This window comes from Hermetia illucens, chromosome 1, assembly GCF_905115235.1.
Source record: "Hermetia illucens chromosome 1, iHerIll2.2.curated.20191125, whole genome shotgun sequence".
In the NCBI taxonomy this organism is placed as follows: Eukaryota; Metazoa; Arthropoda; class Insecta; order Diptera; family Stratiomyidae; genus Hermetia; species Hermetia illucens.
In genome coordinates, this window is record NC_051849.1 from 143245539 (window position 1) to 143270661 (window position 25123).

A 25123-nucleotide genomic window follows, 5' to 3' on the forward strand; every position below is an offset into this window, starting at 1 on the left:
ACTTTTCCTGATTGTCATGGTCATAGACCCCATGCTACAAAAGAGTTGTGGTCCTTACAGGGGTGTTTCCGCTCCCTTTAAAGCCAGTTCATCCAGTGCTTAATTGCCTTTTAACAAAAATTGGCCTTGAAACTAGAGTTTCTAGACCTTATTGTACAAACCAAGCGTATTTAATTTACCTAGCCATTCTCGTACTGGTCTGGAGTTCATCTGGTTGGAACTGAGCGCCGCAGTGTTCTACCCCCTATAGTTTCTTTGGAGGTTAAAAGGAATATTCCGGTATAATTACTCATTGGTTCCAAGTATTTTTCTTTGAACCAATGACCCCTACGTCAATTCTCTCTGCCCGTTGCGTACCAAGCAATCGGTTAGCAATCAGTTGCTTGTTTTAGCAGAAGGCCATTGCTATACTCTCCCTAGAAGAATATCTTCTTCCTTCAGTTTAAATAGTTCTGGGTCTCCGGAAATTCTAAGGATTTCCCTTCTGGCATGCATCTAAATATGAACATGAAGAGGAGTCAATTCAAGAAGGACTTTAAGGGATACCGTTGAGCATGTTCTCATCGCCCCAATAATGCACACATTGGCCACTCTCTGTCTGGTATAGCTGTCTGACTGGTATAGCGAATTTGGTTCTATCTGCTCAGATACCACTCCAATCATTAGCCTTACTATTGCAACACACTGACATCTGTTTCCTATTTAATTTCAATGGCGTGCAGTCTATTGGCTCTTAAGTGAATTCATAACAATAGAGTTGGTATCCGATACTACTTCTACTTGACTATTTTCTAGCATTTTGCCCATCCAGAAGGGCCATGAGTTCCTGACTCCCTTACAAATGAGGCCATTCTGTATTTCCGCTAGCAATGTGTTATCGGAAACACCATCGACATGGAAAGATGGAGAGAGAGCTATTTGCTTGGTGTTTATTGCATCGCATCACACCCGTCAATTGTTGTAGAACACTTTCAGATGATCGTCCTACTCAGTAATCACGTCGGCATAACTGTAAAAATTTACGTGTTAGAACCTTTGTTCTAAGGTAGTTGAGCAATGATCTAATGAACTATAACAAAATAGGCCTAGGTCATCTATTGTATATATATACGCCACACGAATTCATTGGTTTCTAGCGAAGTAGGAGGAATATAATATAATAGGAGGAATCGCGGTTCCACCACTCAGGCGATTTTATATTCTACCCTCTTCAGACAATCGCAAACATCTATGACCGGGACTCAAATCCAGGCAAGAAGTTGTCAATCTAATGATTCAACTATCTCAACTACATTCCGCAATGTCGGAGTATGTTATAGTTCAATAATGGCAGCATACGTACAATTCTCTTTTGCGCGAATTTCACTAACAGGAATTAGATGCATAAAATTTGGAGAAAATTCAGCAGTTTTTTTCCAATCATTTTCGAATAAGAAAAGCCTTTGTCTGGTTCTCATATTTATGCCTGCGTAAATGATATTGCAGAAGAAAGAGTAATAAAAAACGAGAATACTTAATCAAAATTTCAGACTACTTCCCATCTAACTAACAAAAAATTAAGAGCTAATTGTGGTAACTCTGGATTTTACTTTCAGAGGTCTGGATAGTTCTTCATCTGCTGATTGCATTAGCCTACTAAACAAACTATCAACAGAAGGCCGAACAGTAGTCTGCACCATTCACCAGCCATCAGCCTCACTTTACCATGAATTTGGTCACATATATGTTCTTGCCGAAGGAAACTGCGTCTACCAAGGACCTCCATCTAACACAGTCCCCTTCCTTAGTTCTGTGGAACTTCATTGCCCACAATATCATAATCCTGCGGATTTCTGTAGGTTTAACATCACAGATTAGTGGGTTGTTTCTATCATATAAATAATTATTTCTAATAAAATTTTTCAGTAATCGAAGTTACAAACAAAGAATACGGCGATTATACCAAAGCACTTACAGAAGCAGCGGAAGATCCAAAATGGCGAACAGAAGAGAAAGCTCCCACCCTACTTAAGGATCTTAGTGTTAGACCGGTCCGCTCTATAAATTACAGTAAAAAAATCTACCCCCCATCAGAATGGATCAAGTTGTGGATATTAATGGGCAGATGCCATATACTTTTCTACAGAGATTGGGTAGGAAGTGATTATTAATCTAATTTAAGTGTCGATTTAGGAAAACCCAACAAAATCTCAAATATATTCCTCTTTTAGACTGTTACGCATCTGAAGCTGGTTCTTCATATACTTTGTGCAATACTCATAGGAATTCTGTACGGTGACTCCGGGACGAATGCCACCAAAACCTTTTCCAACGTCGGTCTTCTGATGATCGGAGTCGTGTATATTTGGTATACAACAATGATGCCAAGCGTCTTGAAGTGTAAGTAAAACCAATAGCCCAAATCACCCTGCTAAAACCACTGACCAATCATACTTTTCGTCCATAGTTCCACTCGAAATTGCAACAATTAAAAAGGAAACATTCAACAATTGGTATAAGCTTCGGACATATTATTTGGCAACACAAATCACTTCGACACCGATCCATGTAATAAATATTGCTACAGGCGTGGTAAATAAAATATAGTTAAATATCTTTTTTTTTCGTAGGTTTTGTTTTCGATAACGTTCGCTACAATTTTATATCTTATGACCAGCCAGCCACTGGAGGTTGACCGTTTCATGAAGTATGTTTTAACGTTCATAACCCTCACGATAGCTGCAGACGGTTTCGGTATATTTCTCGGAACGATGGCCAATCCGATCGTAAGTGAAACTTTTGTACATGACATATTACTTCCTATTTCTATGCTATCATATCAAGCTAACCAAGGATACAAACTTTGGTAATGATTATAAAACAGATTCACTTGAAAAAATCACCTTGGGACCTTCTGTTAAGGGAAAGTCGCACCGCGTTCTTGAAGAACTATTGTGCCCACCATGGGACCTTACTAGTAGAAGGTTTACACAAAAAAGTACGCCGAGAATGATATTAGATAATAGATATTGCTAGAATGCATAAACAATCCGAATTATGGAAATAAAGTCATCGCCGAACTAAAAGGTTATAATCCGAAGCTGAACTGTATATTGAAGTGAAAAGTGGCAAAGACCCTTTCAGTATCAAGACATGGAAAAACGAAAATATTTATCTAAACCATTTCAATATCTTAATTACGAGTGATTCCCACGAAATGGGAAAATTCAAAGTAGTTGCTCTAAAATGGAAAAGTTGCACACAGTCCGAGTGAAGCAGGAGAAGTAAGCAGCTATGGCTTTGATATCTTTGTATATTCTAGACTCTGCTCATATTGCTCATATTCCTAATTGATTTTATTAATAAGCTACTATATGTATGTCGCAACGGGTTTATGTAGATCTTTTGAATTGCCATTACAACAGATTTGATCTCATGTACTGCTTAGTGATATCAGCATCGTTGATTTTGTAGTCCTTAAAACTCAAACACATCATCATCATCAACGGCGCAACAACCGGTATCCGGTCTAGGCCTGCCTTAATAAGGAACTCCAGACATCCCGGTTTTGCGACGAGGTCCACCAATTCGATATCCCCAAAAGCTGTCTGGTGTCCTGGCCTACGCCACCGCTCCATCTTAGGCAGGGTCTGCCTCGTCTTCTTTTTCTACCATAGATACTGCCCTTATAGACTTTGCAGGTGGGATCATCCTCATCTACACGGATTAAGTGACCCGCCCACCGTAACCTTTTGAGTCGGATTTTATCCACAACCGGACGGTCGTGGTATCGCTCATAGATTTCGTCGTTATGTAGGTTACGGAATCGTCCATCCTCATGTAGGGGGCCAAAAATTGTTCAAAGGATTCTTCTCTCGAACGCGGCCAAGAGTTCGTAATTCTTCTTGCTAAGAACCCAAGTCTCCGAGGAATACATGAGGACTGGCAAGATCATTGTCTTGTAAAGTAAGAGCTTTGACCCTATGGTAAGACGTTTCGAACGGAACAATTTTTGTAAGCTGAAATAGGCTCTGTTGGCTGACAACAACCGTGCGCGGATTTCATCATCGTAGCTGTTATCGTTTGTGATTTTCGACCCTAGATAGGAGAGATTATCAACGGTCTCAAAGTTGTAGTCTCCTATCTTTATTCTTCCCGTTTTACCACTGCGGTTTGATGTTGTTCGTTGATTGGCTGGTTTTTGGTGCTGACGTTACCACCATATATTTTGTCTTGCCTTCGTGGATGTGCAGCCCAAGATCTCGCGCCACCTGCTCGATCTGGATCAAGGCAGTTTGTGCGTCTCGGGTGGTTCTTCCCATGATGTCGATATCATCAGCATAGGCCAGTAGTAGAGTGGACTTAAAGAGAATCGTACCTCTTGCATTTACCTCACCATCACGGATCACTTTCTCAAGGGCCAGGTTAAAGAGGACGCATGATAGGGCATCCCTTGTCGTAAACCTTTGTTGATGTCTTGAGAGCTGCTGCTTTATCTGGCTTCGCACATTGATCAGGGTCAGCCTAGTCAGTCTTATTAATTTCGTCGGGATACCGAATTCTCTCATGGCCGTGTACAGTTTTACCCTAGCTATGCTATCATAGGTGGATTTAAAGTCGATGAAGAGATGGTGATATGTTGCTGATTTGCCGGGAGTGAAGTCTTTTTGGTATGAGCCAATGATGTTCTGGGCGTATAGGGCTGTCCGGCCTAGCAAGATAGCGGAGAATATCTTATAGATGGTACTCACCAACGTGATACCTCTATAATTGCTGCACTGTGTGATATCTCCCTTTTTATGTATGAGACAGATAATGCTTCGGTGCCAAGTTGATGAACTACTTGGTGTAATTGGTCGCCTCCATATTTAACCAATTCGACTGTAATTTCATCGACTCCTGGCCACTTATGATTTTTAAGCCGATGAATTTCACGGACTGTTTCTTCTGTACTTGGTGGTGGCAGTATTTGTCCGCCGTCTTCAGTTGGCGGGACCTCCAACTCGTCGATGTTCTGGTTGTTCAGTAACTCATCAAAGTACTCAACCATCGCTCCCATATGCCCATTCCGATATGATATCCAGCAGGGAGGATGAGCATCGAGGTGTATAACTTGCGCGCCTGGTGTGGTTGCTCGCTGTACTTTTCTAGTTCACAGACTTGTTGGTTCTCCCAGGATTCCTTTTTCCGTCTGTGAAGTCTATGAACTCTAACACGCCCAAAAGAAAAGCAATGCGCCAAACTAACAATATGAATCATCAAGCATTAGGACACTACTCTACCGTTATCGCAAATTCCAAAGTGATCGGTATGGTTGTTCTGGTGTTTTCTCTCTATTGTTCGCCTTTAAAAGTATCATGTTTAATTTAATTTCCATAATTAAGCCCTTCATTTTTACATGTTAATTGAAAGCTAATATAGTGGAGCAACTTTTATCAACTTTGCAGGTTTGTAACGTTAGAGTACTGTTACAATAATATGCATTAGGGACTTTCTTTAAAGTTTCAACAGTTATATCTTGGAAGTGATGATGACAGGTCAGGTTTTTTGAGACTAGTCACGAAAAACGCTATAACTCTGCAACGGTAAAAGGTAAAGCGCCCATTCCCCAACAAAATTAAACTTTCTACCATCATGAACGGGACACCCTGTATAGAATAAGTTCCTACAGACGCCCAGAGAACATGGAAAGGAAGAGGGTACTCAACGGAAAAACTTTAATTACGTTTCATATTTTCTTATTCATTAACCGTGACTTTTAAACATAAAATTTTTCTCAACAACAACAAATTGAAATTTGCAATTAAAATAAAGTTAAAATGTTTGTTGTTACAGGAGAATTCCCTTTTATTAGCCCCAAAAATTTGCTAAGTATCCACGTTTCACATAGCTACAATATTGGCTTTTGTCTGCAACAGTTCCATAAGTCAGGCGCCAAACGAATGCCCTAATAATTGACCAATCGCTCGATCACCAATGCCCTCAAATCCACACAAAGCCGCCGCTCCCCACAAATTTTGCCGTTTAACCCCATTTTCCTTCGAATTTTAGTATACACAATGTACCAATTTTCTTACAAAAAATTAATCTCCTTTTCACCGTGACAATAATAATAATAATCGTTGGCGCAACAACCCAATTGGATCAGGGCCGCTATAACTCATTCAAGACCGTAACGGTACACTACAGGATTACAGTACCCTGTAGGAGGCAATGTGATCAGCATTACGCTCGTCCGAGATTATTACCCTGATTTGACTCAGGTACTCATTCACAGCTGGGTCGACTGGTATCCGACGTTAACTCACGTTACAAATTCCACTGCCACCAGTAAGATTTGAACCGCGACCTTCCGTACGACACCGTGATAACATTTGTTAATGTCATTTTAATCTAGGTGCTCAATTTGCGGTTGTTATAATAGGTTAAATGAAAACTCACTCATTGAAAAGAAACACCAAGCACCTGAGCCGAAAATAGGTAGTAACTTTTAAAAACTGCTAGTTCATGGACATAATTGGTTTTTGTTAACCTTGATCCATTAAGAGATACCATTAGCACTTCAGTGCTATTGGTTTTCAATTACTGGAGGTTCGTAGGAACATTTGAAAAATTAGATTAACAGAAAAAGAACCAATTAATTCTAAATATAGCTGTAATTTACTAAAATCATCGTAACCTTAAACATGCATAACTCAGAAGTAATCTCAACAATAAAATATAAGAAGGTTAATTCAAACCATTTCATTTTACGGAAAATCGTTACTTCACTAAAAATATTTTATTTCCTGGATCCTGGACTTTTAATTACCACAATGCATAGTCACCGTTGAATTGAATCGCGAAGCATATTATCGATATGGATGGAATTTAAAAGCTTGGTCAGGAATTATTGTAGGCCAACTTACAGAGTATGGGGTATAAATCTTTTTTTGTGGGATGTCCCATTCGGTTTATTACAAGATGTGCCACTTAACAGGAGGAGCAAGATGTGGTTTGGCCAGGATGGGGCGTTTCCACTTAAAATATCGGTAATGATGGAAAGACGTTTTGGGCCGGTACAATGTTCTGCAAAATTCAGTTGGAAAGCAACATACTTCCACGGTTGTGGTATCAAGTGGATAGCGGACTTAGGAACCCCTCGATACTCAAACAAAAGTCTAGTTCAGTTCAGGCTTAGACCTGAATTTTGCAATGCGGGTTTTTGTCCTCATTATAATTCATATACATGTCGTGTTTTTGAGTTAATATAAGAAAGCAAATGCCACCTTGTAACCACTTCGGTCTGCTCACGCTGCTACCAGTGCAGAAGTGAGGCAGTGTCGATGAGTTACCTCTGCCTTGGACGAAACCGCAAGTCATAAACTCTCCTACCGTTTAACAATGGAAATACCCTCTCAGGTGTGAGTGAAGATTTAGCCTGATAACCAAGAGATCTGTGAACTCGAGCAGGAACAACAACCACTACATGAAGAAATTTTACCAACAAGTCAGCATGATGAAACCATATACACCTCGATGTTCATCCTGTCGAGGCAGCAACCAAAGGGACTTCGCTCGAGGCAAATCAATAGCAGATTAGATTTTCTCGCGGCAAGCAATGGGAAATATATATGGTTTTCCTTCACCCCTTGATGGGATATAGCGCGTCAACACCCATGCGACACCATTCCCGGTTACCTGAGATGCGCTTCAGTTTTCCGGACAACTTCCCGAAAAACTCATTCTCATCCTGTACTGTTCTGTGCCAAGAGTCCATAGAGCAACTTACTCGTCGGCTATTTTGGTAGAGTGGATTCCACTGCATGGCGTAGCAACCAATGCAATTGTCGCCCCTCCTTAATGTGTCACCTATCCACTGCCACTTCCGTCTTCCAATCACAGTGTGTACGAGAGCTAGGCCTGTGCGCCGATCAAATTCTTTGTTTGAGATATGGTCAGGCCAACCTAATCCAATGATATGACGCAGATATTGACTTAAAACTTGGAGCTTTTGGGTAACAGTGGAATTCACTTTCCATGTGCTACTCCCATATAGCAACACGGAAAGAACATTAGCATAGAACAGTCTCAACTTGATCTTGGCGTTGAACTAAGTGCATTTCCAGATTTTCGATAGGGTTGCGAAAGCGGATCTAGCGCTGTTAATGCGTCGGGTGACATCCAAGTTGGTGTCACAGTCGGCACGTCCTCCGCACAAGCCAGCATGAAGAACCTACCTATAAGAAAAAGAAATAATATCGGTAACAAGATGCAACCCTGGCGGACTCCGCTTTTGAACTCAAAATCTTCCGAGATTCTACCTCGGTGCATCACCTGATATTTCCCGCTATCATATGTCGCTCTGATAATAGCTATTAGTTTCTTTAGAATGCTCCTCCTGCGTAGAGCACTCCAAATACACTCCCTGATCACGTCATGAAAAGCTTTCTCTAAATTGAAGAAGAGCAGGTGCAACTAAGATTTAAATTCTGCGCACTATTCCAAAATGATCCATAGGGTGTTGATGTAGTGAATGCAGGAGGATACGGAGTGGAAAGCAGCCTGCTCTCTGTCGATCAAGCTTTCGAGATGTTATTTGATGCATTTAAGGATTGTTTTAGCTATCATCTCTGCGACGGCAGAGAGCAGGCAGATAAGCAATGGAAAAGCTGTTGGAATATGGCCATCAGTGGCACCATCCCTTCATCTACTTCAAAACGCCTATGATAGCATAGCCATATTGAAACTGTACACGGCCATGAGAGAATTCGGTATCCCGGCTAAATAGATAAAACTGACTAAGCTGACCCTGACCAATGTGCGAAGCGAGATGAAAGAGCGGAATCACTCTTGAAACCTTTGACATCAACAATGGACTAAGACAAGGGATGCCCTATCATATACCCCACCTTATAAAAAATAACCCTTGATGCTGATCGAAATGCCAGAAATATTATCCTCTACAAGCCAACCCAACTACTGACAATATTGTCATAATCGGAAGAATACCTGTAGATTTACAAACTGCCTTCATCCAGACCGAGCATTCAGCGTGACATCTTGGGTTGCACATTAATAAGGACAAGATGCCCCAGCACTAGTCAAGTGGAAATTCTAACAATAATAATCCTTCGCGCGACAATCCAATTGGATCAGGACTTTAAAACGTGTTAGAGCACTTCATTCAAGACCATGAAGATTCACTATCCTGGTCCATGCAGGAGGATCCTGTGCGGAAACTAGCCTGATCTCTGCTGGTCAAGCTTTCCAGCTATTATCTTTGCGATTGTCACACTCAATGCGATTGCCCTTCTTTGAAACTTTAACGATCATCCCCTATTTCTACTTTTTGGGACGGCTAAGAACCATGATGAAGTGTTTTTTCCACCTGTTCAGTTGTTCGTCATTGTAGATGTGGATTTCAAGGGATATCATTCAATGTGCTACATATCAATACAAATAAAAATAGCGCGTTAGGCAACCAGCCTGAGAAACTTGGTTTTGTTAGTGTTTATCCTCAGTCCGACTGTGCTTACCATTTCCTGTTCCCGCCGTCAAAGCCGATGAAAAACACAGATTCAAAATAATCCGAAGAATGTTAATGTGGTTGATATAGCAAGATCGAGGGGAAAACCTGCTCTCTGTCGATGAAGTCTTCGAGATTCTTTGATGCATTCTAGGATACTCTAAGCTATTATTTTTGCGAAAATAGGAAGCACGCAAATACCCCTCCAAATCAGACACGCACCCAGGACAGGTGTCCTTCAAAATATTGACGGTAACAATGCTGGGTTCGTGCCGTGCCACTAATGACGAGACGTTAAAGGACGCAAACATCTCACCAGGTGTTATCGGAGCCCTCCTTGGCATTGGAATCAATCATCAATTACCTAATGTCAGCTTTATGAATTCTGTTCTGGACTGCATTAAGTTACTCATAGAAAATGGCCAGTCTATATCGCTGAAATGATGGTCATTGAAGTTGATCCTTGACCCTGATCGTAAACTCTTGGCGATAGAAAAAATATTGTAGTAGAAAATATAGCCCGATTCCAAAGCATGGTAGCGAAGCCAAGCGAAGCATACAAAAATTTAAAACCTGCAGCCTGCCAACCCGCGAATCGTTATCCCTTTTCGTCGCCTTTACAAAAAACAGGTCATACTTTGAATGAGTTCTAAACTCTGTAACTCACAGAGGGATTGCTACCTTATCGGAATACCAACTTTCCCTTGAATAGTAAAAACAATTGAGACGCTTAATTGATAGACCAGTAGCTTACTCCAAACTACAATTTTATTTTATTATGTATATATATATTTCGGGAGCAACTTACTCCCTTCATCAGCACAAAACTGCTAGTTGTAGTTTGGAGTAAGCTTCTGGTCTATCTATTTTAGACTTAACTACAATTAGAAGACAATATCTAACCTCTTAGAGACGCTAAAATGTTACATAGCCATTTAGACTGTAATAATTCTTTCCTACTTCTCTGTCAGACAGGCTTGGAAAGAGAAAGAGCTCAATGCTAGAAATGTGGGATGCAAGAAGCATCTTTTCAAGGGAGAAGGTAATAAGTCTCTGTGAAATCTAATTACTCGGCACTATTGGACGAAATGACCCGAAACAAAGCTATGGCAATTTTTGAAGGCTTCAATAGGACAACAAATTCCCAAAATATAATAGGGTTTGATATACAAAATGAACAACTAACCTTCTCCATTTGCAAACGCTTATGCCTGTGAAGAGAAAGGAAACTCCAAGAGAGAACATGAAGGCCTCCTTCACTTCCCAAGACAAAAAAAGATTAAAGTAATCTTAAATATTGTCCAAACAGGAGAGAATTGGAGCTTTTCAATCTGAGAGAAAATGTCGATTTCAGAAAAGCGGCCTTGTGCCGGAACTTGAACTTAGAAATTTCAAGGATTCAACCGCGCAGATGCTCTTACGTCAGAGATAGAAACATCCTAGGACAAGAGAGGAACATAAGGGCTAGAAGCTAAAAGATGACCATCAAATGTTAGTGATCGATTAGGTCGCTATACATGAGGTTATGAGGCAGTTCCTGAAGCTTTAGAAAGCGAATTTGGACTAAGCAGGGCACAGAAACCATCAAATAAGGTTATGTATTAGCTGAGGTTAAACGTAACATTTAGCAGCAACGTTGTAGGTGCTTTAAAGGGCCAGTAGTAGCGCGAACGAATATAAGTTCCCACGTAGCAGCTCTGAAATAAGAAGAGAGGAGAAATGCTTTTAAGTAACTCTATGAAGAGGCCAATATAAACCTCTGGGTTGTGACTACAGAATGATGCTGAAAAGGCCTTGAGTGCAAAAAATTTGTTCTTTCCACTCCTTCTTGAAAAAAAAATCTAAAAGAAAGGTATGTGAAATAGCCCGTTTTCTTTGTTATAGTGGAAACCGAGTTGAGTCCCAATTCAACCAATACCTAATATGCCCAGTCATCGCAGAGGAACTGCGGAAAATTAATTAAATTAAATTAATATTTAATGGGATTAGCAACAGCGGTAAAGGGTTGGCCCGAGCTATTTGCGAACACTTTTGGAAGGCGCCTAAAACAAGGAATATTCTCTGCGCAGTGAAATAGCAGAAAATTTAGATACTACTCAATCAAATACACAATATCCAGTGTTTTCCTGCTCAATTCCAATGCTGAGCAAAATGTGAAAAATGGCGAAAAGAGTCATTCACAACAAATTCTCTATTCGCTCTGTAGGTGCAATAATAACCAATTCTTGCAATGCTATGATGGTCGGCACTAGATGTGAACAAGTCGGAATACCGGAAGCTCGCGGGTCGGGTATAAAGGTTTTGTATTCATCTTAGGTAAGAAACTTCAACGCACATTCTTCTATCCGTATATTGCTGCAAATCCAACATATTCCTTTATATTTTTCCAAACTGCAAAACATACGTACATATTAGAGGCATATATATAATATTATACTCACCCTAAACAAACAAACTGCCTATTTCCGAATACTATACATTTATATGCACGTATATAAACTCGTACCCATATTTCCGATTGACTTCGTGCACAAAAGCATACATACGTACATATATAGTACATGTATTAAATACGGCTGGTTTAATGTACAAATATATCTATCTGAATTGGACACTACCCCGAAGCTTGATTTATATACGTATAAATACATACACACATGTCTGTTTAAAATAATTGATATTCGTACACAAATGACTAAAAAACTAAAACAAAATAATTCTCGGCGACCCCATTCATAAGAACTCATTTTGTTATAGTATTGGTGAATTGATATGTGATGATGATGTCATGGACGGATGTAGAAGGCAGGAAATTCACAAAATATGGCAAAGTTTCACCCCCTATAACTTTGTTAATAATAGTTAAGCTCGACTAAATTGTGCGTTATGTTTTTTGTTACACCCATGCTAAATTTGGTACTTCTGGGATGAACATAAGGGGGGTTGCCGGGTGAATCTCTAAAATGTGGAAATATGCTATTATTAACTTTATTTGTACAGTTTTCGGAACCGGATATATTTTGAACCCTAGATTTCGTAGAGATGCGCAACTGTGATTTTTTTTTAGATTTTTGGGCTGGATGGGATCTGAGAACGAGACCTTTTACACTTTTTGTGGGTCATATTTTGAGCCCTCCCTCCTCTATGTTTCACCCAATATCAAATATGGAACCATTTTTGAAAAGTACTAATTGAGACTTTTCATTTGATACCCCACATGGCCCCCTTTTATAAAAAAAAATTTACACCCTCCATTCACATGGGAGCCCCCCCCTCCTAAAATTTAACACAAAATGGCGCCACTGACTGCATGTAAAGGGAACAGCAGATCACATACCCTTACCAATTTTCGTGATAATCAGTTTGGCCGTTGCCGAATAAATCGGGTGTGACAGGCAGACACCGACTCGATACTAATAAGATTTTGTTTCACACAAAACCATAAAATCAACGCTTTGGTTGAAATGATGATTATTGAGGACTTGTTCAAGCTGGGTAACATTTAAGAGAAGACCCTTTAGTAAGGAATATACGACGGCCCCAAAGAGTATATTGCCCCAGCGGTAGAATCACAAGTCTCGATACTAAATCCTACACTATGGCACGTCATATCGAATGTACATTTCGTTCTAGAAGGGGGCGACCATATTTGGTTTTGCAAATAGCTTGACCACCGTTGCCATCGCAAAATACCTGGAAGAGAAGAGGATCGATTAAGGAAAAATGATGAACTCTCAACAGTGAAAAAAAATCTTGACTGACGGTTTCATGACCGAAAGGTGGTAATCACTCCATTTATATAATATATAATCGCAAACACGGCATGAGTGCGAATTACATATATTGAAGTGAATCCGTCCTGACGGATTTAAGCGTTTGAAGGATGTTTAGGCCAACTTACGTTGAACAATGTGCCTCTTGTATCGGAGAAAGCTGGTGGACACATCACAAATGAGTGTGAAACATAGGCATAAGGCAGAACGTTGTGCAATCACTATTAAAGTAGATGGGTCCCCGAAGAGTTGTTGGACACATAAACTCACTCTCAAAATTTATTTATTATTTATTTATATATGAGATTAAGTGCTTCCTCGCAACACGCAGAGATCTCGTAGACAGTATTTGTACTGCTTTAGGATGAATGAGATCATGTGCCCAGAGATTTAGGGAAGAGGATTATTATAGCAAGGTAAGGCTATTGAGAAACTCATTCTATAAATTATAATAATACTTATATGGTAGTCCTGAGGGGCAGAATTAAGGAGTATTGACGATATGTTAAGCCGCTCCTTTGTGGAGTGCCGATATTAACACCCATTTTCCTTTCAGTATCAACAGATAAAAACCAATAAAAAAATAAGAACACAATCAAAAATACATACATATTTCCTTTTGCAAGTTAATGAGAACTGATTTTGATTTCTTTGCAGAATGGGACATTTTTTGGTGCAGTACTCACGTGCTTCATGGTTGCTTTCGCTGGGTTCCTGATATTCTTCCACCACATGCCATTCATATTGAGGCTTGTGAGCTACTTATCTCCCCACCGGTATGCCTTTCACAGTCTGATACTCTCCGTCTACGATAAAGGACGAACTGACCTAATTTGCCCATCGAACATCATTTATTGCCACTACAAGTAAAAAATAGTTCCTTGCATATAATCTTACCCTGATTTACCTAATTTTTTTCGATCCACAGGAAGGCTGAAATGATCATCAAAACTTTAGGGATGTCGGATGGCGATTATAACACTAACATTTTGATGATAATATTAACCATTATAGCAGTGAAAATTGTTGCGTACTTTACCCTACGCAGGGCGTTACGTATGGGCTAAATCTGGCTTTAAATAAATATAGAATTTAAGGTTCGCCGCGGGACATTAACTATTTACAGGACATGATTTTATTCAGATGAATAATATTGCAGCCAGCTGCTGTTAGTTTGACCAAATTTTCTTCAAAATTCCGATTATATTCCTCTTTGAGATGATTTTATACGATTTAAGGGTATCTTAAGATTTTGATGGCTAGAATTTAGAGATATAAGCACAAATGTGAAACAAATACAAAAGTTAACGTTTGAATTTTCAGATACAGATACTTAACTCTTGACTCCATTGTGATATTTGGACGTAACTTATATGTATCAATTGTTATTCCTAGACAACTCGTGTGATTAACGGTTTCTAAGCAATTTTGTTAAAGAAATATATTTTACACAAAATAAATGATTTTCTTATTATTCAAAAGTTTAGTATTAGTTCAACACATCATTTTGCAACTTAATCCTTCAAACGTTTACTGTTTCCAATTAGGCGGAAAGTTGCCTAACTGGAAAAAAATATATTTCTTATTTTAGAAATATCCTTGTCGATATTTTCTTCAGTTGTAAAAGTACCGTGTTGCCCTCATAAGCCAGTGCAACAAACATGCTGAGAACTGAACGTTTTGAATCTTAATTGCGTCCAGATATGACGGTTTTACGCCTAGGTCCACAAATTCGATATCCCTAAAAGCTGCCTGGAGTCCTGGCCTATGCCATCATTCCATCTCGCTAAAATAGGCTCTGTTGGTTGCCAACAACCGTGCGCAGATTTCAGCGTCATAGCTGTTATCGATTGTGATTTTTAACCCTAGATAGGAGAAATTATCAACGATCTTAAAGTTGTAATCTCCTATCTTTATTCTTCCCGTTTGACCAGTGCGGTTTGATGTTGTTGGTTGGTTGATTTTTGGTGCTGACGTTGCCACCATATATTTTGTCTTGCCTTCATTAATGTGCAGCCCAAGATCTCGCGCCGCCTGCCAGGTTAAAGAGGACGCATGATAGGGTCTTAGACCGTTGTTGATGTCGAATGGTCTCGAGAGTGATCCCGCTGCTTTTATCTAGCCTCGTACATTGGGCAAGGTCAGCCTAGTCAGTCTTATCAATTTCGCCGGGCTCATGGCTGTGTACAGTTTTATCCTGGCTATGCTGCTGATGTCCATATCCCAACAGTTTTTTCATTGCTTGCCGCAGAGAGAAAATCTGATCTGTTGTTGATTTGCTTGGAGTGAACCCTCTTAGGTATGGGCCGATGATGTTCTGGGCGTATGCGACTATCCGAGCTAGCAAAATATCTTATAGATTGTACTCAGCAAAGTGATACCTCAATAATCTCCCTTTTTATGTATAGGACAGATAATGCCTCGTTGTCAGCCGTCAGGCATTGATTCGCTGTCCCATACCTTGAGCATAAGTTGTTGGTCGCCTTCATATTTTACCAAGTTGGCTGTGATTCCATCGGCTCCTAGCAACTTATGGTTTTTAAGTTGGTGGATTGCACAGATTATTTCTTCTGTACTTGGTGGTGGCAGTATTTGTCCGTCATCTTCAGTTGGCTGGACCTCCAGCTCGCCGATGGTCTGGTTTTTGAGCAGTTCATCAAAGTACTCAACCCATCGCTTCAATATGCCCATTCTAATGAATGAATTTTCTCTTTGTCTTGGCAGAATGAGCATCGAGGTGTGTAAGGCTTCATCCTGCTGACTTGTTGGTAAAACTTCCGCTCGACAGGGTTCATGGTGAATCTCGACGGGTGCCCACGTCTTTTGAGAATGCAACATTACTGGGTATGCGGCATGCTTCCGTTCCGTAGCTAGTTTACATTCATCGTCGAACCAGTCGTTCCGAATGGGGCATTATATTTCTAAATTTGCCTCGGAACCGCAAGCCAATAACAGCAGGTTTCATTTTTTGGCTGACTAAGAAACCTACTCCGGGCGCATGGTTTACTGGATGGTCACTATAATATATGGTGTAGTGGCTCTTCTCCAGGAAACCGGTCTCTATCCAACGCATTTCCTGCAACGCTGTTACATCAGCCCTATATTGGGATAGGGTATCGACTAACTGCTTGGCAGCTCCATCTCTGAAAACACACACAACATCTCTACCCAAGCCCCAACCTGAAAACCAGTTGGTACACTTTGTCCCGTTTTTAGGCGCTCACCTTCATCTTTCTCCGTCTGCAGCTTTTCGTTAAGAAAGAGTTTCCAGCGGTCACTACGTGGAGATTGTGAGGTTTGGTAGTAGAGCTGTTGGTGTTGGTTCAGCAGGGGTTTGTGAGGTTTTATGCTCCATCGTGGGTACCAATCCATATTTCACCCTGAGACCTATACTACCCTTTGACCACCAAACTAAACTAAAAACATAATGCAAACAAGTGGGAATACCGCAAGCTCGCGCTTCGGGTATAACGGTTTATGTGAGAAACTTCTACACATGTTTTTCTATTCGTATGTAGCTATAAATGCAATATAATCGTTCATATTTTTCCAAACTACAAGGTGTACGTACATATTACACCCATAGATATTATCCCCACCCTAAACAAACAAACTGCGTATTTCTGAATACTGTACATATATTTGCAAATTGATCGTATCCATATTTCCGATTTACTTCGTGCACAAAAGTATACATATGTACATATATAGTACGCATATTAAATACGACTGGTCTAATGTATCTAATCATCCTCCACTTCCACAAGCACTTCGATATTTGAAGTAATTCCACCTGTCAGCGCCACTGAAGTTGAGGAAGCAATAAAACGAATGAAATCAGGGAGAGCATAGGACCTGACGGACACCGCATCTAAGTTTTGGACAGTGAAGAGCTGGGATCCAACACTGTGGCTCAGTGAATTCTTCTTGTGTGCTTATTAAGGAGGGGAGAACACCACCTGATTGGCAAGAAAGCGCCACCGTTTCTATATGGAAAAAGAAGGACGGTCCACCAGAATGATCCAATATCGATTCGGTTGCTGTCTTTCATTCCTTCATTCTTGACAACCGCGTTCACGACATCGTTCAAATAATTATGAAGTAAGTCGGGTTTGTCAAGAACTTCTGTGCTACTGAAGCAATACACGCTGCGTGACTACTCGCGCAGAAATTTCGTGAACAGTATGGGCCTCTCTACATTACATTTCTGCATCTGGAAAGGAGTTTGGCCGTATATCACAAACCCATTTGGAATGCTCTGAATGAAACAGTTTGTGATGAGCGATCCCAGTGAAACAGGCACCTTCACTGTCAGTGACCTGCGCAAAACTGATCGAGTTAAATATTTCAGATCAATGCTATGTGAAAATATTTGTGTCGATATATGCTTTCACCGATCGTGGAAAAAATTCGAGCAAGGCATCTCCGATAGTATCGACTTGGAATTCGCGTTTATGAGAACGCACTTACCAAGAATGATCTAAACATCGATAGGATATTCACTGTACGATTTATGTACTGGTTAAGAGCATCAAAATTGTGCTGTTCTATACATCAACGGAGATTTTCCAGAAGACGGATACTTTCTATAAGCAATTATGCGCTTTGACAATCTCTTCGTGAAATTTTTCTTTACAGTCATTGTGGTTTCTGCAGAGTTACCCATTACAATGTGTGGAAATGAGTGAAAGAACTTTGGATCTTACTGTTTTAAGGTGACCGGAACAGTGAGAGAAATTTAGATTCCCAGATTATGTATTCATCAGCTTCAACAGGAAATGTATCATCTCAACTACGCTGATGACATCTGTTTGCTCTCTCACCGAGTTATAGATCTTAGGAAATCGGCTTTGAATTTGGGAAAGGAGGGAGGGAGAGTTAGACTGTAGATAAACATTCACAAAACTCAGGTGGGTAACGGGGTGAAAGTCACAAAATGGAGAGAGTGGTCGGTGAAAAAGAGTTGGGAAAGGTTTTTTCCGAATCGAATTGAAAAAAATATAAATGGCACTGTTTTGTAATTGAGTTTTCATAATTCGTAAATGATTTAAATTTCCTTGATGCGTTAGTCGCAATTTAAGTGCGCAAGCTACACTTTTCCCATTTGCATTCATGGGCAGAGCATTGAAGGTGTTGATCAGTTTATATGACTGAGTTGTCCCGTTTCTGCCGACGTTATTAATTGTAGGATTTTTACGAAACTTTCCAGTATTATATCTTATATTTTTGTTCTTCTGCAACAAAGTTTGGTATTTTAAGATTAACTTAACGAACAGAGGCGGGAGATCACGAATCAGGTAAAAAACGTGAGTATATTTTTAAGATTATTTGAGTGCCGCTTAGATTTCATATTAATGCGTCGTCATGGTATGTTAGGTTGAGCAATTTTTGAAAATGGATTTCGTCTCACTTTAAGTGTATATTTTTCGCTGCCTACTCCTCCTTATTACTAAGAGAAATGCCCCAATATACACTTTAAATTCCACACAAATTAATGTTGCTTATTAGGTATAGGTAGTTTAGGAAAATTTAAATTTATCAAGTTTATTTAAGTGGATATCAGAATGGGATGTATCTTAAGGTCTAGATTTCATATAAAGCCGCCAACAAGATTTTTTTCCAAATTTTTTAGTTGAGTAATTTTCTAAAATGGGTTCTGTCTCACTTTAAGTTTGTATTTTTTGACTTCCTACCTCCCCTCCCCCCTTTCTTATTTCGCAATCGATATTAAAACTGCTCGTAAAAGTACTAATTGAGCCTTTTCAATTCATACCCCACACGGCTGCATCTAGTGAGAAAAAGGCACAGCATCTTGTCTGCCTCACAAATTTATACTTTACTTTTCATATGAAGGGGATTTCATAATTTTGATATGTCCGCGAAACTTCATTTGAATCACTATAGTTGTTTTCGAAAAAGATTGTTTAACAGAGGGACAGACAGTAAATCATTTATTTTTAATTTTACACAAAACCTTAAAATTTGATCAAATTTGAACTCAACCCACCATCCACGTACCGGCAAGCCAAACGGTATCATTATTTCAACTCGGGACGTGAAAGGTGTTAAGATTCAAATTTGATATATTTTTATGCGGGATCATTTATGAAAAAATGTTACCACCGATGAAGATGACCATAAAATTCTCGCTCACACCCTAAACAAACAGGCCTGACCAGCTGGCCGAATCATTTTTCATTCAATCACTGGCCGCCTGAACATTCAAAACTGACAGATCAACTGCATTCCATCGACATTACGGCCGCTGGCCAACTATGGACTCTTCAGGCGTAACTGACAGGCCGAACTGAACGTGGATCTTTCAGATGACTGACGGGCATCGGCGCTACTTTTGAGGCAGAGCATTAGAAGTCAGTGTGCATCTTGCCTTCAATATTGAATCTTTATTTGATTCCTTGTAAAAATATATTGTTGAGAACTCCTCACCCATCTATTCTCTAATTAGCGATGAACACAGGAAGTCGGATTCAAAATTTTTTTGCCAGTATATCATTAATGAAAAAGTATTTATGAATAAATGATGGATTTGATTTATATGAACTTTAAATGGTGGCAAAAGACTTTTGAGTCCATCAGATTACAATGTCCGTTCGCACTAAGAGTGTGAAATAAAATCCAAGTTCAAAAGGAGTTTTTTTCGGGTTTATCATGAAGTTGGAGAATAAAGTTGTGCTTCATCGTCGAAAAAAAGATATACGCAAACACTTGTTAAACGATTTTTTTTTAAATGATGGTAGATAAATGAAATAGAATAGAAGAATAGATAATGAAATATCTATAAATTTCAAATTAGAAGAAATTAATTTTTGCTTCTTTTTATTTTCGGTCTTTGGTATTTCGACCGCCTTTCGCCCTAATCACCTCTGCAACTCGCGCGGGCATCGATTAGTATAAAGTTTCAATAAAATCGACCGGAATTTCATTAAACCATTTATTTTCTAGAGTTTTTTCTAGATTTGTTTTGTTCCTTATCGATCTTTGTTGCAATCGCCGCCTCATGAATGCCCCCCCCATGAATGCTCTATGTTGTTCAAATCTGGACTGTTACCTGCCCATGACAGTGACCGTATGCCAAACTCCTATTTCCAAGAAGTTACAAGCGAATAAGTACCGTATTGAGGATAAAACAGATAAAAAATTTGACGCGGGCAAAAATCTCGTTTACTTATAGTATGAGCTCTATGATACAGAGCCGAATCGTCTTGAAACATTACTTCATCAACGTGTTCATATAGTGCTTCTATCGTCTGAACAACGCAATCTTCGATAACTTTTTTGTACTTTTCTACGCTGTTCTCACCGCGTAGAAACGAAAAACTACCAACTCCTTTCGAGGTTATGCATCCCCACATCATTACTGAGGGAGAATGGTGTGCAGTTCGTACAACACACTGGGGTCAAATCTTTCTCCTTTTCTTCTTCGCACTGGGGATAGACTGTCAGATCACAGCAAATCGAGTTTGGGCTCATCAGACTCAGACTCAACTCAACTCCAATCGTTCACAGTCCAATTACGTGGTTCCAATGTGCAGTTCGCTCTTTTTTTCGAGCATAGCCTTCGTTAAAATCGGCTTTTTTTTTGCTGATCTTCCAGCTCTGTGTCCTAATTCATTGAATCATCGCCGCATCGTTCTCACACTACCCGACGCATTTTCCCCTTCCAGCAATTCAGTACGCAATTGAGGAGCATCTAATCTAATCTAATCTATCTGGCAAGGATGCTCGCTCTAACGACCGCCTGGCCTGGGGAGTAATCACCTGCTTCCTACCAGTCCCTTGTTTTTGTCCCAGACTGCCATCTCTGGCATACTTTTTAATAAAATTTCTAATACTTGGTTCAAAACAATTGGTTTTTCTCCCTATTTCCCTATTAATGTCGCCCCGTTCCCCCAAAGCCAGAATACGGGCCTTTTCCTCAAAACTTAACTTTTTCCTTCCTGACATTTTTTTACACAAAATTAGGAGGTTCACTATCAATTCTTACAAATATCCAAGCAAACCATATCTGAATATGACAATCCTTTTATAACACCAACATTTAACTTTAAATTCCAAAACAGACATCATTAGACGAGACTAAATATTGTCCAGACGTAATTAAAAAGGTGGAATCATAAAAGTGTTGAGTGCAAACATTTTTTTGTCGGGCACTGTATGATATTATCGAGATCCAAAAAACAAATTTTAATGTTTTCCTCGAAAAATAACCTATGACGGGAAGTAGTCGTTACAAACGTCCATTCAACTCGCAATCAATGCTCATTCAATTCTTACCACACAATCAACTCCTGACATGGCACTACCAAATTCTCACCAAGTTGACAGCTTCAAAGTCAAGGAACTGAGACAGTGAGTTAAGTCAAAAGCTGGAAATCAGCGAGTTTTGTCTCAGCCGTCAGAGTTATTAGCGCGAGTTATGGAAGCATTAATTCCGGTCATAAATAAGCTCCAAGATGTTTTCAATACAGTCGGATCCGATTCGATTCAATTGCCACAGATCGCCGTGCTTGGCAGCCAGGTAAATTCGAGAAATTTTCATTCAAAAACTCCACCAGAAACATGGATTTGCCGTTGCTCTTTTCCTCCCTGACGGTTGGTGTTTCTAATTTTGCCGTGCAGAAGGCCAGTCCAATTGGACAAAATCAATTATATAACAAGGTCGACCGGCATTTCAGTCGCCAGAACTATGCGAAATTTTGTTTTTCCTGTGCTTTTGGAGGCGTTTCGTAGGATGATGACACGCAACTCCAGCCAGAATGGCCGTTGCATAAGAATGCAAGAACAGGCGCGGGTATTCAACCCCAACGCGACGTTTGCGACTTCCGTGTTTATCGATCTTTCTCCGGCGTTATTGCGGTGGAATTCCGTTTATTTTTTGTGGTATTTTGTGCGGTTGTTTTCGGCAGCAAAGTGAGCGAATTAGCGGTAAACCCAAAGCGGAATTGTGAATCAGCCTTGCGGCTCCGAATTTAGGTTAGTAAGGTGTTCACGGCGGGGAACGAGTCATGACAGTAGAATGTTGATAGACAGTGCCAGCTTGCTGTCACCGATTTCGAACTAAGCGAGCTATATTGCAATGCATCCCCGCTGCCCCCGTTCACACGAGTCGTAACGCGGACCTTGTCCTCTTCAACATACATATCGTCATCTGTTCGCGGTATGCTGTAAACAACCATTTGGATTTGAGGGTGAAGTGCTTCGTCGAAAGCACACAAAGCGATTTGTAAACAAAAGCATTAACTGTTTCAATAAGTGGTTGCTTTTGTTCATTGAACCTTTGTGATGTAGCAGAATCCATTTACTGCTTTGCTTCCCTGCTCGTTGCTGGAATCGAACATAAAATACGAAAAATATGTCATCATCTCAACCACTTTGCGACCTCGAATTCACGTGCCAAAAAGCCATTGAGGATGTGTGGGCGGCTATTTTCCCCTACAAAAAAAAAAAAAGAAATTCACAGAAGTCGCAAACGATCTCCGCTTCATTGTTTATTTTACTAAGTCACGTCCTGCCTAAGCAGAACAGAGTTGCTTGTTGTGCTGCTAAAAGCAAACAAGGGAAATACGAGTACATAACCACAAAATGTCGATAGCTTTTCTAGGTTTTAATCAACTAAAAGGTTTTCGAAAGAGTCCCGTTTCATAGTAGAGCCCAATCTAAGTAAATTAGTTCTAAATTTAAATCTGTGACATCGATTAGCTTTTTCTTTTCAAATATTTGACGGGATTTTCAAAAGTATACCATTTAAAATATTGCGCGACAGTCTTCACCTTCCACATTCCCCATGAAGAGATCCCATGGCTCAAATGAAGACGAATTTATCAATTATATAGTTGATAGTGATCGATATATGAGCCATAATGCCTGGGTCACCCCTAAGCGCCGACGTTGTCGTTTTATCAAAATATATTTGAGCTACCCCAGAAGTTCTGAAAATGCCTGCAGTCCTCCACGGTTTTAGGTCACATGTCTTACTTTTATACATGGATAAAATTCGATTTTGAAAAGTGCGCACGCTTCTTCCCGGCATGTTTACCACTTTCGCCAATTTTAGAGAGAATTTCGATGATATCGGCTGGACTGTCTTACTCAAGACAAAAAAGACAAATTTCTACATCGACCAAGAATTCCAGCGATATAAACAGGACATTCTAGGCCAAAGAGAACAAAGAAGATCTGGAAAGTACTCCTCTCCCTTTTTGCTGCACTGTGTTTTTATTCTTTAGAAAGCCAAGTGGTAGCAGATTTCGGATTGCTGTTGTCGACCACCCCAAGATGCGCTCTCTTAATCTGGGAGCCTGCTTTGTCAGGATTTTGTTTGCCGGATTCCAATCCAGGTTGAAAACAGTAACAAATATGCAGTACTAGGTACCAACGGAGTATTCCGATAAAGTGAGAAGTCCTGTGTCCGTAAATACCATTGATACCCTTTTCCAATGGTACTGGTTTATACTGAGTGCAAGCTCAGTATTCATATCAGCTTATGCAAGATTTACTTAACACCTTAGTTACAAACTAATAACTATGGCGGCCAAGTTTTCCAACTTGACGCAAAAGCCAACCACCATAAAACTCCCACAGGAGCATCCCAGTTCTCATGGTACCAAATAACCTCTGGTAAGGCCTCATGCCCCTTCAGATGGATGCCATTCCAGATCCGGATCTGATGGCCCTCCTCAAGTACGTGGGGACGGCACTCAAAAATGTGGAGAAAAGTGCTCTCTCAGGGGAGTTTTCCTAAAGGAGATATTGTCATGCTAATAGGTTATCTGAATGCCAAAAATGACTATGATAACACCTTGATCGGTGATATGATAGGGAGATGGGACACTATTCGTGCACAAGCGCTGCCACAAGATCAGCTGGCATTTGATTGACCGGTAACGTACATCTAGTCAGATGGACCATATCGCAATCGGCAGCAGATGTACGAGTTGCCTTCTCAATGTGCGTAGCGAAAGAGATGCTGACATCGGCCTTGATAGGGACCAAAATCTGATAGTCGTTTACCTTCACTTGTGTGTCGTCCCGCCGCCAATATTGGCGAGCAGCGGGCCCATGTTAAAAGTATTATTGCCCCTGGTACGAATGAAATTGTCGCACGCGTCCTAGAAGGAAGTTACAAGACCTGGCTGACTGTGGAAACGTGGAAACGTACTGGCGAGCGTAAGGAGCTGAGCTCTATTGCTTGCCGCGTGCGTGATTGAGGGTGACGGGCTGGAACTTCGATCTCGCGAAAAGCGTAGCGCAATATGCGCCATGATATTAAGCACGAGCTGCTCTGAATAGCAACGATTTCGCATTTACATACCGCACCTGCAAAGAGCTTGCGAATTATCGTAAGCCCTTTGACGGTTGCGTGACGGACCTTAACACTTTACGATGAAGAAATATGTTAGGAGTAATTCACCATGATTTGGAATTGTATAAAATCTGGTGATGTTCTATCTTTTGCAGATGATATCGTAAACCACCATAACAATCGGGTATGGAGTGTTCATTCAAACAGAAACAAAATTATCTTTACTATAAACGTACTTAAACGGAGTAAAATCATCTAGTAGCGAAACTTTTCTGAGCAATTCCTGGGATCTTACCTTGATCTAACACCTGCAAAATTGGATATAAATTACTTCTTAAAATTTCAAGTAAATATAATTTGAAATTGAAAATGACGTTTTCCGTATCAATACATCAGCATTTGCGAGAAGGGCCTTACCTCTGATTTCTTGTCAAGAAAACGGTAGCTGGACTATAGAGATGGGTAGGTGATGTATGTAGTATTACAAACGTGATACCACCTTAGAGTGTAATATCACATTATCATCACGAAGCGCGATCC

At 40.1% G+C, this 25123-nt stretch overlaps 2 protein-coding genes across 5 annotated transcripts in view; both read left to right on the forward strand.

The window, feature by feature from the left end:
- The window catches only part of LOC119661467 (ATP-binding cassette sub-family G member 1), a 186971-nt gene extending 172251 nt beyond the window's left edge, over positions 1–14720 (forward strand). For both annotated transcript variants that reach the window (XM_038070828.1, XM_038070829.1), the window contains 7 exons: positions 1596–1834; positions 1906–2132; positions 2211–2379; positions 2447–2547; positions 2610–2765; positions 13918–14126; positions 14189–14720. In XM_038070828.1, the coding sequence (XP_037926756.1) occupies positions 1596–1834; positions 1906–2132; positions 2211–2379; positions 2447–2547; positions 2610–2765; positions 13918–14126; positions 14189–14327 (1240 nt within the window). In that variant the 3' untranslated portion in view covers positions 14328–14720. The remainder of the gene's footprint in view (positions 1–1595; positions 1835–1905; positions 2133–2210; positions 2380–2446; positions 2548–2609; positions 2766–13917; positions 14127–14188) is intronic.
- A 6894-nt stretch (positions 14721–21614) lies between these two features.
- LOC119653031 (dynamin-1-like protein) overlaps positions 21615–25123 on the forward strand; it is a 29443-nt gene continuing 25934 nt past the window's right edge. For all 3 annotated transcript variants that reach the window (XM_038057480.1, XM_038057499.1, XM_038057491.1), the window contains exon 1: positions 21615–21799. In XM_038057480.1, the coding sequence (XP_037913408.1) occupies positions 21698–21799 (102 nt within the window). In that variant the 5' untranslated portion in view covers positions 21615–21697. The remainder of the gene's footprint in view (positions 21800–25123) is intronic.